Source organism: Mytilus galloprovincialis, chromosome 13 (assembly GCF_965363235.1).
Source record: "Mytilus galloprovincialis chromosome 13, xbMytGall1.hap1.1, whole genome shotgun sequence".
Classification (NCBI taxonomy): Eukaryota; Metazoa; Mollusca; class Bivalvia; order Mytilida; family Mytilidae; genus Mytilus; species Mytilus galloprovincialis.
In genome coordinates, this window is record NC_134850.1 from 18,148,581 (window position 1) to 18,163,440 (window position 14,860).

Below are 14,860 nucleotides of genomic sequence, written 5' to 3' on the forward strand. Positions count from 1 at the left end.
TTTCCTTTGCGTCAAGATAAAAAAAAACACACCACTTGTCATTTTTTGCAACCTCTCATATTTTCATCTTATATCAAGAATCGACTGCAATAAGGAAGACGTGTCTGATGACAATTTAATAAATTTTATACAACGCTTGTCATAAAAATAGGAAATAAGTGGCTGAAAGTTATATTAACACTTAACCGATAATTTTCACTACATGACCACGGCCGACACTCGGCTAACCGAGAAATTGGTCTGTTAATCTATATTGAGTATGCGGCTATATCGGCGGTTGGTCTGTTAATCAGGTTGGCTAAAGTCTGTTAATCAGGTGTTATCGAGAAAATCATTGAAAGTTCAGCATGTTTCATTGTATAACTTTCTGAATATATTTGCATCATAAAAAGTATTCATGTCTAACAAAACAATTCAATGTACTGAATTCAGTGGTGTAATTATTTTTTTTCTAGCTTCGATGTACGATCTATAAAATGAAAAGGCGGGTTACTCATCAATAAATTTATACACATTTTACACACATAAAATGTACACAAAATGACACATTGGTTTAATTTTCTTGCATTCCATATTTTGAACATCGAAAAAAGAAAGGCATTATGTTTGTTAATCATATTGATATCATTGTGTGAAAAATCTACACGAAAATCTGTATTTTGGTGACATAAACCAATCTTTATTTAAAACCTGGTCTGTTAATGGGTCGGATGTATAAAACTCGGTCTGTTAATTGGTCTGTTAATTGGTCTGTTAAGAGTTATGAATGGCAATACAATTATAATTTTATTGCTATATGGGGTGTTATCGGATGAAATGAGTAGGCTCAAGACGAGCGGCTAAATAAAGGCAACAGTAGTATACCGATGTTCAAACTCATAAATCCATGGACAAAAAACAAAATCGGGGTAACAAACTAAAACTGAGGGAAACGCATAAATATAAGAGGAGAACAACGACACAATACTAAAATGTAACACACACAGAAACGGACCAAGCATCAGACAAAATCCCACGAGAATAACAAATATAACATCATGCAAAACCAAATACATGAATTTGGGATAGACAAGTCCCGTGACACGTCTTATTGCAATGTGAATTTACACTCAAAAATAAGAGAAAACAAACGACGCAACGTTAAAATGTAACACATACAGAAACGAACTATAATATAACAATGGCCATATTCCTGACTTGGTACAGGACATTTTTAAAGAAAAAAAAATACGAAAACAACACATGAGCAATGAAACATAACATATACGTAAACAACACATGAAATTGAAAATTGATAAAAATGGTTTCAAAAAGTGTAATATTAAAGTAATATTAATTTCATTCAAGAATGATCGCATATATCATGTTGATTCTGTTTAATTGTCATGAATGACACAAATTTGTCATCTACATTTGTAACCAGTATATAAATCAGAGATAAACGACGTAATGTAACTAAACATCAGTAAGTAAAATATATTGGGATGACAAAATATGAAAAACAAAGAAAGAACTTGTCATGAATGACACAAATTTGTCATCTACATTTGTAACCAGTATATAAATCAGAGATAAACGACGTAATGTAACTAAACATCAGTAAGTAAAATATATTGGGATGACAAAATATGAAAAACAAAGAAAGAACTTGTAATGAGTAAAATAAATAAAATGTAGAAAAAAATGACATAACAATTTAAAGGATACAGATATAAATAATACCCCCAATCCGGACCCTCATGGTATACACGACTGAGAATCTGGATGGAAACGCAGAATATAGAATAATGTATAAGGACAGTAGAGAGTTATACATTGCTAAAAACGAGAGAAAAATAATACTTGTTTAAGAATACACATGAAACACCGATGGCTATTGAAACAGTAACGGATTGCGATGTACTTATGTTGGTGACAAATTCAAGAAGTTTACATGCGGACAACTATGGTCGCAGGTTAATGCCATTTTGCGTTTTCGCGCTTTAGCGTTTGCGCCTTCCATATTCTATATGGCGAAAACGCGAAAACGCGAAACCGATTTCTCGTTTTCGACTTCGCAATTTCGCCTTTTCGCGATTTCGTGTTTTCGCCCTATAGAATATGAAAGGCGAAATCGCGAAAACGCGAAATGGACTTCACCGGCCACCATAGACAACTGTAGTTCTCCTCTGCACTTATGTAGAAAGGAACTAAACGGAATAAAATGATTTGAAACTTAAAATAACCAAATGTAGCTGCATTCGCTCCTTTCCGTTTACTTCTTTAGAGTGATTTGTAAACAACATATGATTAAGTAATAGAAAAAAAGACCCAATTAGATGATGCTGACGAATTAGGGTTTAACGTCCAGTGACAAATATCATGTTCATATGTGAACGAGAACACGTTATATGTACCCTGTGTTGTATTAGAAAGACATGTTCAGTCGGAATTGAGAACGTGCTACTTCGAACAGACACAAAAATTAAGGATGATTGAAAACGTCAATAAAAGAAATCATGCATATTCCAGAGGCCAATCCATATCATGCTATATTGAAGTGACACACTCTTCAATAAAATGCAAAGAAAGTCAAAATAAAAATGCTCTTTCTAGGATACTGCACCGTATTGTCATTTTTGTTAACTCAGGAACATCTCATTCTTAAATTTTTCAAGGGTAAAATATAAAGGTAGCAAACTTATTGTCGTGGCTAAATAACTCTTAACTGACACAATTTCAATTGTCCAACCCATTAACAGACTTTTTTCCCCATAATTTTTCCTAAAACATGGTATTATTCACGTTATTTTACAATTATGAAATATTTACTAATGTCGATTTATTTTTAGAACCACAGTACTATTTTTTGTCCTTTAAATGATATCTAAATTTGTTTGTTTCGCCTTTTATTAAAAAAATTGCTATGCGTATAAGCAAAAATACTACATACTTGCGCGACGCCTTTTAGTTTTACTGAAAACTGCGCAAACTAAGAAAGGTTTTTACAAATGCAAAATGTTCTATGATAGATATCATTTTGTCAGACACTTTTCTTTTTTTTAATTGGTGCTTATAACATGCCAAAAATCTGTATATTTAATAGGCTTTGACATTAAATTAAGCGTTTTACTCTTAACAGACGTATAACCAACCCGATTAACAGACCAATCGCCCATATAGCCGCATACTCAATATAGATTAACCGACCAATCTCTCGGTTAGCCGAGTGTCGGCCGTGATGACTAAATAAGGACTGTTTGTACTGAACGATATATTAGAGTATTCATAATCGATACTCTGGATGGGAGAGTGGCTTTATTCTTCATCTTTTAAATCTTTAGATATTTTTTTCTCTATTCTTATCTATTTTGTCAATTAACTGTTCTCTTATATCTGTTTTTTAGCTCCCCATTATTCTTATTTTTTTGTATTTTGCCTTTCATTTTGCATTTTTTTGTCCATTATTCTTTTCTCATATTGACCATGGTATTGTCGGTTTTCCCGGACGAATTGTTTTTCATTGTCAACTTGGTGTCGATCATCTCTAAATTTACAGTAATCAGTAATCTAATTGAGATTTATCAAATTTTAGTGAAAATATTTTTTTAATTTTATTCAAATTATTTAATAGAAAACCAGATACGATTAAAAAAAACATGCGTCAGAGACTTAAAACAAGGAAAACACATCCTTAGAGTGATTTTAGTGTTTTAATGCTATGAACAGTCAAGAAAATAATTTCGTGTGCAATGAAAAAATAACAGTATCGACATGAAGCAGGATCGTTAGGAGTAAACATGATAAAAAATCAGTATCATGTTATATATTTATAAATAATGCAAACTATAAATAGAAAAATAAACGTGAATGTGAATTTATACATCAAAAAAAATATATTTGAAAAAAGATCTAATTAAGTTATGTGTTAATTTGTTGATTGAATAATCTATATAAGTGCCAACGTAAACAATATTCAAAGATCTTATCGTAACACTAATAAGATAACATTACTAGTAAGTTTGTTTCAAGATCGATGATTTAACACGGATCACATTTTACATGTTTTAGTGGTTTCTGCGCTTTTGTTATGGAATGTATGAAGATCGTACGATGGCGTCAAATGATCTTCGCCATCTGAAAAAGGAAACTAAAGGTGGTACCTAACACTACAGGGAGATAACTCTTTAAAATCAGCAGAACATTTTAATGACGTATTGTTCATAAGGGAATATTAAGCTTCTCAATGATAAAAAAAGTGTTTGTCAAACTGTTATATAACCAGTGTAATTTTTCTGATAAAACGGTTGGTTCAAATTTTTAGAAATTTTTATCTTTTTGTCAAAGGGTCAAAGTAAATACTTTGTCAAAATTATAAGAAAATTGAACGAGCCAAATTAATTTTAGTTAAAGTGTTAGGTACTACCTTAACAAAAGGGAATGGAGAATCGTCTCCTTTGTTGTGAACTTTATTATGGAGTTTCCCTTTAGAAATTGAAATGTCTTAATCTAGAAATGTCTGGACAACAATTGCTATTTATGTTAGTTAGTTCTTTGATTAAATTTCGGTAGTACATTTAGTGATCTGTGGATTATTTAAACAACACATTTCATCAACATATAATTATAATTTTACGCTTTTCGAAGTGTAGAGGAAAATTATTGTACTAACGGTACTTTGTAATATATGTATGAACACGTGATATAAATTGTAGTATCACGTAAATTGTCATTGTTTTGCGGGTTAATTTCCCTATTAGACCATTCTCTCGCCAACTTCGAACTGGTCAAGTTCAGATTTAATGTTGTTTCATTATTGTTTGATAGTTTCTTGTTTTGTACTATATATTGGTATTTTGTTTACTATTACACATTTTGATGATATTTTGTTAATGTAAACATAAGCTCACTTTTAGTATTGTCCAATGTACACCTCTCGAGACGATCTTCCGAGCATTAGGGTTTGGACACAGGTTTCCATATCGACTAAGGTAACTTGGTTGTTGTGTGTATTGGTATAGGTATTGTTGTATGTGTCAACTAAATGTAACAATAACGTGTCTTTACTGAGTTTGACCACGAATTGTTATCGAATTGTTATAATAAATCGGCTGACCAGGAATATGCCTACGGAAGCCCTGGAGTGCCATGCAAAAAAAAACATATGTTTGTATTCGGCAGCTACGGCGTTCCATAAAGTAGTATCTTTAGCAAAACAGCGCATGTCTATAAGATCACGAGTAACTTGGGCGCACAAGTTGTACAACTCGTGCGCACAAATTAATAACTCGTGCGCACAAGTTGTATAACTTGTGCGCACAAGATAGTAACTTGTGCGCGCAAGATGGTAACTTGTGCGCGCAAGTTGGTAACTTGTGCGCACAAGTTGATTTTTTTTTTTTTGCCATATGGAATGAAAATTATATTTCAGGCAAATGAGTATTTGAATGATTTTTTTTATAATTTAAACTAGATGGCAAATATTTTTTTTCTCACTATTTGAAGTCCTGAACTATGTTTTAAATGCACTAAGCAATATTATAAGACACTTATAAGATCATGGTATTGAAAAAAAATCTATTGTTTTGAACAACAATGCTTTCCGGATGTAGAAGCAGGAGTTTCCAAAAACCACGCACGTCACACCCTTTTGTCAAAATCCATTGTTATTCGTAACAATAGATCTATAAATCTATTAAATTTTTACTTTTTATCAAAAATAGAAACAATGAAGTAGAACAATAGAATTGGGGTGTACAAATATAACTATAACTGCTTGAAACTAGACACAAATGAATTGTTACGGTGTATGAACAATACAAGTCACTTTGTAAGTAAATAATTTAACAACTTAGTTTATGAAAGAGGGATGCTTTGTTTGTTTTCTTCTTTTCTCATGAAACGTTTTTGTAAACAGCTGTTGTATATTTTCTGCAACTTTTATCGAACTTCTCAGAATAATTGTTTTCTCTGTTTTGTCTAGCTATACAATTGTTAATATTAAGAGTCAGGATTAAATATAATACTTAACCTCATTATAATATACGAGACTACTTTTGTATCGAAAATAAGAATATTTGGTCATACAATAGAGTAAAATTGTAAAAGGTATTGTTAATAGAGACGTAACAAGTTAGGATCTGGCACGAAAAGTATGAAATCTTGATACAAGTGCAGGTATATAATACGAAAAACGAATATCTGTAGGTAAAAGTATGAGTTCCACTAGATTAAGTATGAATCTATAAGATAGTCAAAATCCTGCAAACGATTGTGTTTAATCTGGTTTTTTTTAAAAGCAGTATGAATATCTTCCATTGTCGAAATCATCTCGCATGATGTCCTTGTATTTTGGCGATAACTTAACAAAGGTTTACTTGTTTCTGAAGTTAAAATGTGCGTCAAACATGTTTTTTGTTTTTGTGTATTTTTGTCTTGTAAACGGCGGAAAGGAATGTTCCTTCTTTTAACCTATCAAAGATAAAAGTTTGAAGTCGAGTAAAACCTCAATTGGCAACAAAACACGATAACTATCAAACGAGTTGAATGTTTACCTGAAATATTTTTTGCACTTTAATCAAGCAAAATAATGAAATGTGTCACATTTTGTTTTGCCTTAAGTTAATTTTATTTAAACTTGGTATCGTCCAGGTTAATTCTTTAAAAGGATGACTTATAAATATCCTTCTGAAAGAAAATAACCCAATATACATGTAGGTATATAAAGACAACCAAGTTATATTTCATTGGAAAAGGGCGTTCTTTTATCTACTCAACATGTTTCAGAATATTCCTGTTATAACAATGAAAAAGAGGGACATTTAGCAAGACATAAGTCGGAAATATTACAGGTTTTAAACTTCAGTTGAAAGATAGTTGTAACACAAAATTTATAATTATACAAGTTGGTGAAATTAAAACATGTACAGTACAACCTGTGATATCCTCTTAATTATGTCCACCTTCTTGCATGGTCAACATCCAATGGTGAACATTTATTGGGGTATTCAATCTTGCGATGTTGGCCATTTATTGGGGGTCATAAAACATAGGTAGATATATTATCTAATTATGTTACCTGTTAAATTTAATTAGGGTTGAAGTTTTTAGCTGGTATGTTTCATTAAACTTTACCTGTACAGGTAACTCAGGTTTCTTTTAAAATTGACATTTCACCTTTTATTGAAAATGTAAATATTGTTTTACTTTGTCAATTTATTATTTATTTATTTGGTCTTTAATTTTATTTAATTTTTTAATTGTTTTTTTTTTTCATTACTTTTTTGTTTCTTATTCTTTTAATTTCTTTAATAAGAATCTTGAGTAGGAATGGCAAAAAGTAAAAGATAAAGTTATAAATATTGACAAGCATTTGAAATAAACAGACTATTAATATAAAAAAAAATAAGTAAAAGGTTAATGTACATGATATACATTGTATTCAATTGTTTGTTTGCATTATTAAATGAATTATTACTATTAATAATAACTAATAATCGTGCAAATGACATTTAAAAGAAATGAAAGCAATTAAACAATAAAATTGAGAAAGGAAGTCAGTTTCTTAACAAAATAAGATGATCAATATCAATCCTTTTACAATAAATTTTGATGACATCTAATACATGTAATATTATTCAGGAAAACTACAAGTATCATTATATGGTTTAGGAAAAAACTAATTTTGTTTATCTAAATTTTTTTCAAATCTCAAAACAAGAGTTGTGCACAAACACTCACTGAAAAGACTTATTTTTCAAATGCCCACTTAGTTATCATCAAAATTTGATAAATGTTCATTAAAAATGCTAATCATCTTATATCTTAATAAAGTGAATCTTGTGAAAAGAAATCATTTAAAGAAATTGTCTTAAACTTATCAATTATGTTATCTTCAGTTTGGTTAATTTCTGTCAAAATTTGTCTCCAGAAAAAATAAATCGCACTCATTAAGATAGTGACACTTTATGGTCTATTAATTAAATCATATTTTTTTTCGGTGTATTATATTGTCGAAAGTGCTGGACTGGCATGATGCACATTCTTGGTATACATTTGCAAAGAATATTTCACTCAACCTAGGCCTTTAATAGATAAAGTTGATAATTGCAGGGAACTAATATAAGACTTTTAAAGGCCTTGATAAAAAATGAATTTAAAGAAAAATCTAGGAATAAAAACTTATGATAAAAACTGTAAACCAGATTGTGTCAATAGGTAGAGAATTATTGGTCATAATTTAGAAATAGAAAATAGTGGACAATATAAAATTCCTTGAAAGGATAGAATGAGTAAACTGTGTCTCTTGTTGGTCAATGAAGAACACTCCTTCCTTGATTGTAAAATTAACAAAACAATTTTGAGATGATCTATTTGAAAATCATTTAGTAATACCTTCTTATAATAGTGTTTCTTACCCAAGAACAATAAGTAAAAGAAATGCTTATCCTCTAAAACATGGATCATGTTTAAAATATCATATGACAATAAAAATACTATCAAATTTTGCTGTAAGGAATATTTCTAATATTTATATTTTATTCAATAGAGAAATAATGAATTGCCTAAATTTTATTTAGCATAAGTTCTAAAGACAACCTTAATCACATGTTAAACAATGTTGAATGCAGATCAGTCTATCTACAATAATAAACCATTTTGATTTTAGAAAATTAATTTGAGAAACACCTTTTCAATAGAAAAAGGCAGGCAAGTATCGATAAATGACTGTTGCCATAATATATTCTAGAGTCACTAATGAGTCTTATGTAGACGCAACGTACATGCAAAGTACTGAACAATAAAACTAGTATCTGATTTTTTTCAACAATTTGGTCGTTGCCAAAGTTTATGAACGTTTCTGCTAGCTAGTATCATTAGACAAGTTTTTACTTATTTTGTATTTAAATTAATTTGCATTGACATTTTGTTTCTTTAGATTAGTTGTTCAGAATTAAATGTTGATCAATTCAAATTAATAATGATTTTCTAACCAAGGTTAATATCGCTTTTAAGCTGTATTTTGCACAATGTCGGAATATCTGTTTTTCAATGCTTCGTATTTTTGTTTGCCTACCAAGTGTTTTGATTTCATCAACACTAATGACTCTGGTGTTGACAAATCGTTCGTGTGCATTTTAAACTATTTCCTTGTATCTTTTATGATTTAATAAAAAAAAAACAAAAAAACAAAAAACTGTATAATTACTGGATGATTTTGATGTTTATTATGATATCTTCGTGGTCCACCTTTACCCGTAAAATCGTAAAAGATAAGGAAATAATTAATAGCATTAACTCTACACTTGTATTCTGAGCCAATGTGTTATTACGAAATTGAATAGTTATTTGTTTTTGGCTGTTGTGTTCATAAGGATTGTTTCAAAGAAGAAATTTGTTTTAATTTGTTTTATAGAGTTTACAATTTAAGAAAACACGTGAAATTTGATGAAATGAACATTTGGTTGTTAATGATATTCTCGTTCCTGTCATATTCATGCCATGGAAGTTTGGTTGATCAAAACACTCAAAGTTATAAAGTTGCGGCAGTTGATGGGAAAGACATAACGAATATCAAAACGGAAGTTGATGTTATGAAGGGAAATTACCATGCTCTATTTATGAGAGTAATCAATAACGAACATGAAATCGCTTTCCTGAAAGGTCAAACACAACAGTTGGAAAAGAAACTTGCAAATACTAGGCGTACATTTTCATGTGAAATTGAAGGTTTGCGAAATGGCACCATGCAGCTCAAACAAGATCTAAAGGAAACAACAAATGCACGGAAAACAATTAATGACACAATACAAGATCTACGTCAGAGAGTCAATGTGTTAGATAACAAATACTCATATTTGAAGATACCGAGAAAGCATAGCAATAAGTCAGGTGTGTATATTTATTTTTTTTGTGGGAAATAGCAATGAGTCAGATGTGTGTTTTATTTTCTTGTGGGGAAATAGTAATGGTCAGATGTGTATATTCATTTTCTTGTGGGAAATAGCAATGAGTAAGGTATGTGTATTTATTTTCTTGTGGGAATTAGTAAAGGGTCAGGTGTGTATATGTATTTTCTTTTGTAAAATAAAAATGAGCCTAGTGTGTATAAATTTTCTTGTTGGAAATATCAATGATCAGGTGTGTATCTTTAGTTTTTTTTGTGGGAAATAGCAACGAGTCAGGTGTATACATTGTATATCTATGTTCAAATATTCCTTTGAAAGCTAGGTAAACCGTCATAATAATACGAACGGTACGCAACCAATTGTACTGCATCATTAAATTATATTTAATAAATATACCTAAGTGATGCCCATTGCCAAAGCACTCAAAACTAAGTACAAATGATGCAGACATGGTAATAGGCAAACAGGACCCAGGAATGGCAAAAATTCCGGTCATGGAATAAAACTGTATGGTAGTCATCTTTCTATAAAATAAGTCAAGGAAAATCAATATGAAAGCATAAATTACTGGTTGGATGGTATCCTAGAGATATTATGAAGCTGTACCGCCCATTATAGAGCATGAAGATTATCAATGGATAAGAAACATTTTATGGAAAGGTTTTCATTAAGGAAGCGTCGAGATAGTAAAGTTTTGTTAAAAAAAATACTGAAAATGTTTGTAAGCATGAGAGCTAAATGTATCCAAACATTGCTGCCAAAACTTTACTAAGGAACATATCATAACAGAAGTGCAGACGCTGATGATTTCCGACGGGCATGGTATCTTCATGCTTGATATAAATAATAAAGTTAAGAAATATTCACAAATCTGAATTTATTTTGTATGTTTGTCTTCGATCTTCTACAAACGCAAGGTCAACAAATTTATCTACAAAATTGTCAAAAGAATATATTACTGATCAGCAAGTTGTTTGGTAATTTGTTACAATAGCCTCACCGCCTTGAACTCATAATACACAGCTATTTTTAAATTAATTATCCATTGCCTTTTTCTTGGAGATATTTTCAATTTTACGCAATGTACAAAAAATTATGAGCTTTGATCGAAACATGTAATTTAAACAAAGGCTAGTCTATTGATTTAATATTGCATACAAACATAAAATGCAGAAACCATATATATTTCTGATTAAAAAAGTTTTTTGTTTATTATAAATACAGGTGACGGATCAGAATGCCCTTTAGATTGGGTTAGACGTGTTGGCTTTGGTGCCTGCTATTTTTTTAGTTATTCACAAAAGTCCTGGAACGATGCACAGGTACTTGGGGAATCAATTATGTTAAGTATTTTCAATGTATCATTCATATACTATTTTAGCTTTGAATCGAATAGGAGGAGCCCTGATGTCCGTTTTTTCTTCTGTCATAAATAATTAAGGCATAAGTCTTTCACAGCATTCCACGCTGCATACTTAAGGCTGGCATCTAAAATTATATCGGTATCCACGGATTTCTTGAATAGCATTTGTATAGCTGCATAGTATTATTTCACTAAATGAGCAGCCATTAACGTCACTGTCACAGTACTGTTATATACTTTAAAAATGTTGTTTAAAAATAACATGACATCAACATCCACGAATTCCCATCAATTAAATGTCATTAATATAATGATTATTTATTGTAATCCTCCTAATACAAGGATTATATTTTGTTGTAAAAACCAATGGAATATCATTTGCATTTCCACGTATTGATTTATTCAATAAATCTTTTCTATCAATTTTTAATGCTTCATTTAAAGATTGCTTTATCTCAGCTTCTTGATAACCTCTTGCCATCAAGTTAAACTTGAACTGTGAGAGTGCATGTTGTAAATCATTATCATTGTTGGTATTTCTAATATAACGAACGACATCTCCTTTGATGAAACCTGAAAACACATGTGGATTATGGCAGCTTCCCCTATGGAGATCTAGGAATGTATTTATAGGCTTGAAATACATTTTCGTATCTAATATTTTATTACACTAAAATCGTGAACCCCTGTATATTTTAAGGTCAAGAAATATTATTTTTTTTTTCTCATATTTCGTGAGTGAATTTTAAATATTTATGGTGCCTATTTAAACTCATAAGAACTGCAGACGCACTTTTCGTCTAGAAGAGACTTATCGGTGGTGTTCCATTCGAAGAGGTTGAAAGGTCGAATCAGTAAAAAGGTTAAATATCAGACACAATAGGACTTTGAAAAAATCGTGCCTAAATAACTATGCTCAATGATATTTCATGTCAGGAAAATGCCCTCCAGCGGAAATATATTTGAACGACTTTCAAACCTTACTCAATAACTAACAATTATTATATTTTTACCTAATATTCTTTGATCAATTTGTCGCGAATAATATAGAATTAGAAGCTGTAATGAGGCAAACTAACGTGGATATCCGCGAATATAGATACAAAGTCATGTAACTGTATTATCTTGATTAATAGGCTGCTAACCTTTCTTTTTAATTTCAAATGAAATATTAACTTTAAAAAGAAGATGTGGTATGATTGCCAATGATAAAAACTGTCAACGAGAGACCAATTAACAATTTTAGGTTGTCGTACTGCCTTCAACAATGAGCAAAGCCCATTCCGCATAGTCAGCTATAAAAGGCCCCGAAATGACAAATGTAAAACAATTCAAACGAGAAAACTAATGGCCTTATTTATGTACAAAAAAATGAAGGAAAAAACAAATATGTAACACATCAACAAACGACAACCACTGAATTGCAGGCTCCTGACTTATCAATTATCAATTTTTTGAAGGAGCAATGTAGAAGACATAACGGATCACTTACAGATATTTATTCTGAAAATGAAGCCGTGTGGTTGGCTAAATTTAGTCGAAATCATACAGGTTTGTATTTATTAAGCACTTTTTCCCTCAATATAAATGCATTCAAAACCCACTATACTTTCCGTTGAAAAGTAACTAGGTTAAGAGTATCATATTATTTGGTACTCTTTTTACAATTTATAATTTAATTACTTAGATAACGGAATATATGATTGCAACATGGACAAGTTGTTCCTGGAGTTCGAGGTTTAAATAATTCTATACTGATCTGATAAAATCCTCCTTTTTTCTAGCCAAAGTCAAATATTAAACTTCTTATTTAGATTTCGAACCTTCATGCAATCTTGTACGTCACGACTATGTTAAGATATCCTCAAAGATTTAAATTTGATTTGCGTTCCACTATGTAAATGGCAGTCATGACCTTTCAAATCAAAGGTCATTAAGGTGTAAATATTGGCTCGGACAAAGAAACAACATGTAAATAATATGAAATATACATCATATTTCTTACATATTCACAGTGATCAAAAACGCCATATTTCTGAGCTTGGAATTTAAATTAGACCCGACAGTAGTTTTTCGAAGTTTAAAATACTTAAAGTAATTACAAGCATACACATTAAAATGCATCGAAAAATAATGAAAATGGAGAAACAATACATGGTAAGCCGATGGGGTAAGTGTTTACTGCTTCTCATGTACCTCTCGTTATTCAAATCTGGATTCCAAATGAGATTACAATCGATGAATGCAAAACAAATGCTGCAAGTGTGTCGATTGCAAGGGAATGGGAAGTTGAAGATTTGAAATATGAAAACACGTGTGTTGGAGATTCAAGTTTTGGGTCGAGATTATTAAGGAAACAACCGCGATATAAAGTGTACGTACCTTTTTTTAGCACATATGTGAGCTTTTGTCATCACTTGGGGTCCATCGTTATCCGTCGTCTGTCGTCTGTCGTCGTCTGTCATCGTCGTCGTAAACTATTTAAAAAATCTTCACCTCTGAAACTATTGGGACAAATACCTTCAAACTTTACCTAAATGTTCCTTAGGGTATGTTGTTTATAAATTGTATCCGAAGTATTGATCCATCAACAAACATGGCCGCCATGGCTAAAAATAAAACATAGGGGTCAAATGCAGTTTTTGGCTTATATCTCAAAAATTAAAGCTATTAGAGCAAATCTGACATGGGTAAAATTGTCAGGATAACAAATGCGAAAGTAATAAAATAAAGATTGTTGGTAATTTTGCAGCTACTGGTTAAGCATAAGTCATCATAATAATGTTGCATGTCATCTTTTACTGTAGAATATATGATAGTTAGAATTTTTGAAAAATGTTAATTATTTCGACAATTGTTGTTTTCGGATTCATAACAATTTGTACAAAAGTTATTCTTTAAAATGTTTAATTCATTTTTGTTGCAGTACCTTACTTCTGGATTGGTGGGAAGAATGACCATGGCGTGTTGAAATGGTTTACCTCGGATGGAAAAACCAAACATATGAATTACACACGATGGTTCCGTGTACGTTCATATCAATACCCTGAAAGTAATAGTTCGATTTGTGCTCATTTGAATGACGGTGTGGACTATAAATGGTTTACTTGGGATTGTAATGAGTCATTCAATTTTATCTGCAAAGCGTATATTTGACATTTCATTCCCCATTATTGGGACCACTAGATTTAAAATTATCAAACAAGAGTGATCATGCTGAAATGTGTCGCCGACTATTCATTAATTTTATGTTGAAAGTATTAAATATAAAGGTATTACAAAATGAATTACACAAATTTATGACAATGAGGCCAAGGTCAGATAAATTGTGTCGCACAAACATATCTACCTTACAGATTATAATAAACCAGTAGTTGACTTATTGTGTTTGACAGTTGAAAAACAGACCAAGACAAAAACACTTAACATTGAAGCGTGAATATGAGATCAAAGTCAAATAGTACATAACAGACAGACATTTGACCTTTCAATAATTCCACACACCAAATATAAATGGCCTAATGTTATTAGTATGTTGAAACATTTGAGAAACAGACCTAATCACGTAACGTTAACCTTGATCACTGATCACTGATCCATTAAATGACGT

General features: G+C 30.9%; 1 protein-coding gene across 1 annotated transcript; it reads left to right on the forward strand.

Moving 5' to 3' along the window:
- Positions 1-5,715: 5,715 nt before the first annotated feature.
- Positions 5,716-14,533, forward strand: LOC143057322 (C-type lectin domain family 10 member A-like). The gene is made up of 5 exons (XM_076230618.1): positions 5,716-5,809; positions 9,395-9,870; positions 11,112-11,209; positions 12,711-12,801; positions 14,177-14,533. Exons 2-5 carry the CDS (start codon positions 9,432-9,434, stop codon positions 14,404-14,406), a joined length of 858 nt encoding a protein of 285 aa, XP_076086733.1. The 5' UTR covers positions 5,716-5,809; positions 9,395-9,431; the 3' UTR covers positions 14,407-14,533.
- Positions 14,534-14,860: the final 327 nt, after the last annotated feature.

Bases quoted from the DNA above. Each gene is read 5' to 3' on its own strand.
- LOC143057322 (XM_076230618.1), top strand. From the start codon at position 9,432: ATGAACATTTGGTTGTTAATGATATTCTCGTTCCTGTCATATTCATGC. The intron at 9,871-11,111 runs GTGTGTATATTT...TTATAAATACAG, and splicing joins AAAGCATAGCAATAAGTCAG to GTGACGGATCAGAATGCCCT. The intron at 11,210-12,710 runs GTACTTGGGGAA...AATTTTTTGAAG, and splicing joins AGTCCTGGAACGATGCACAG to GAGCAATGTAGAAGACATAA.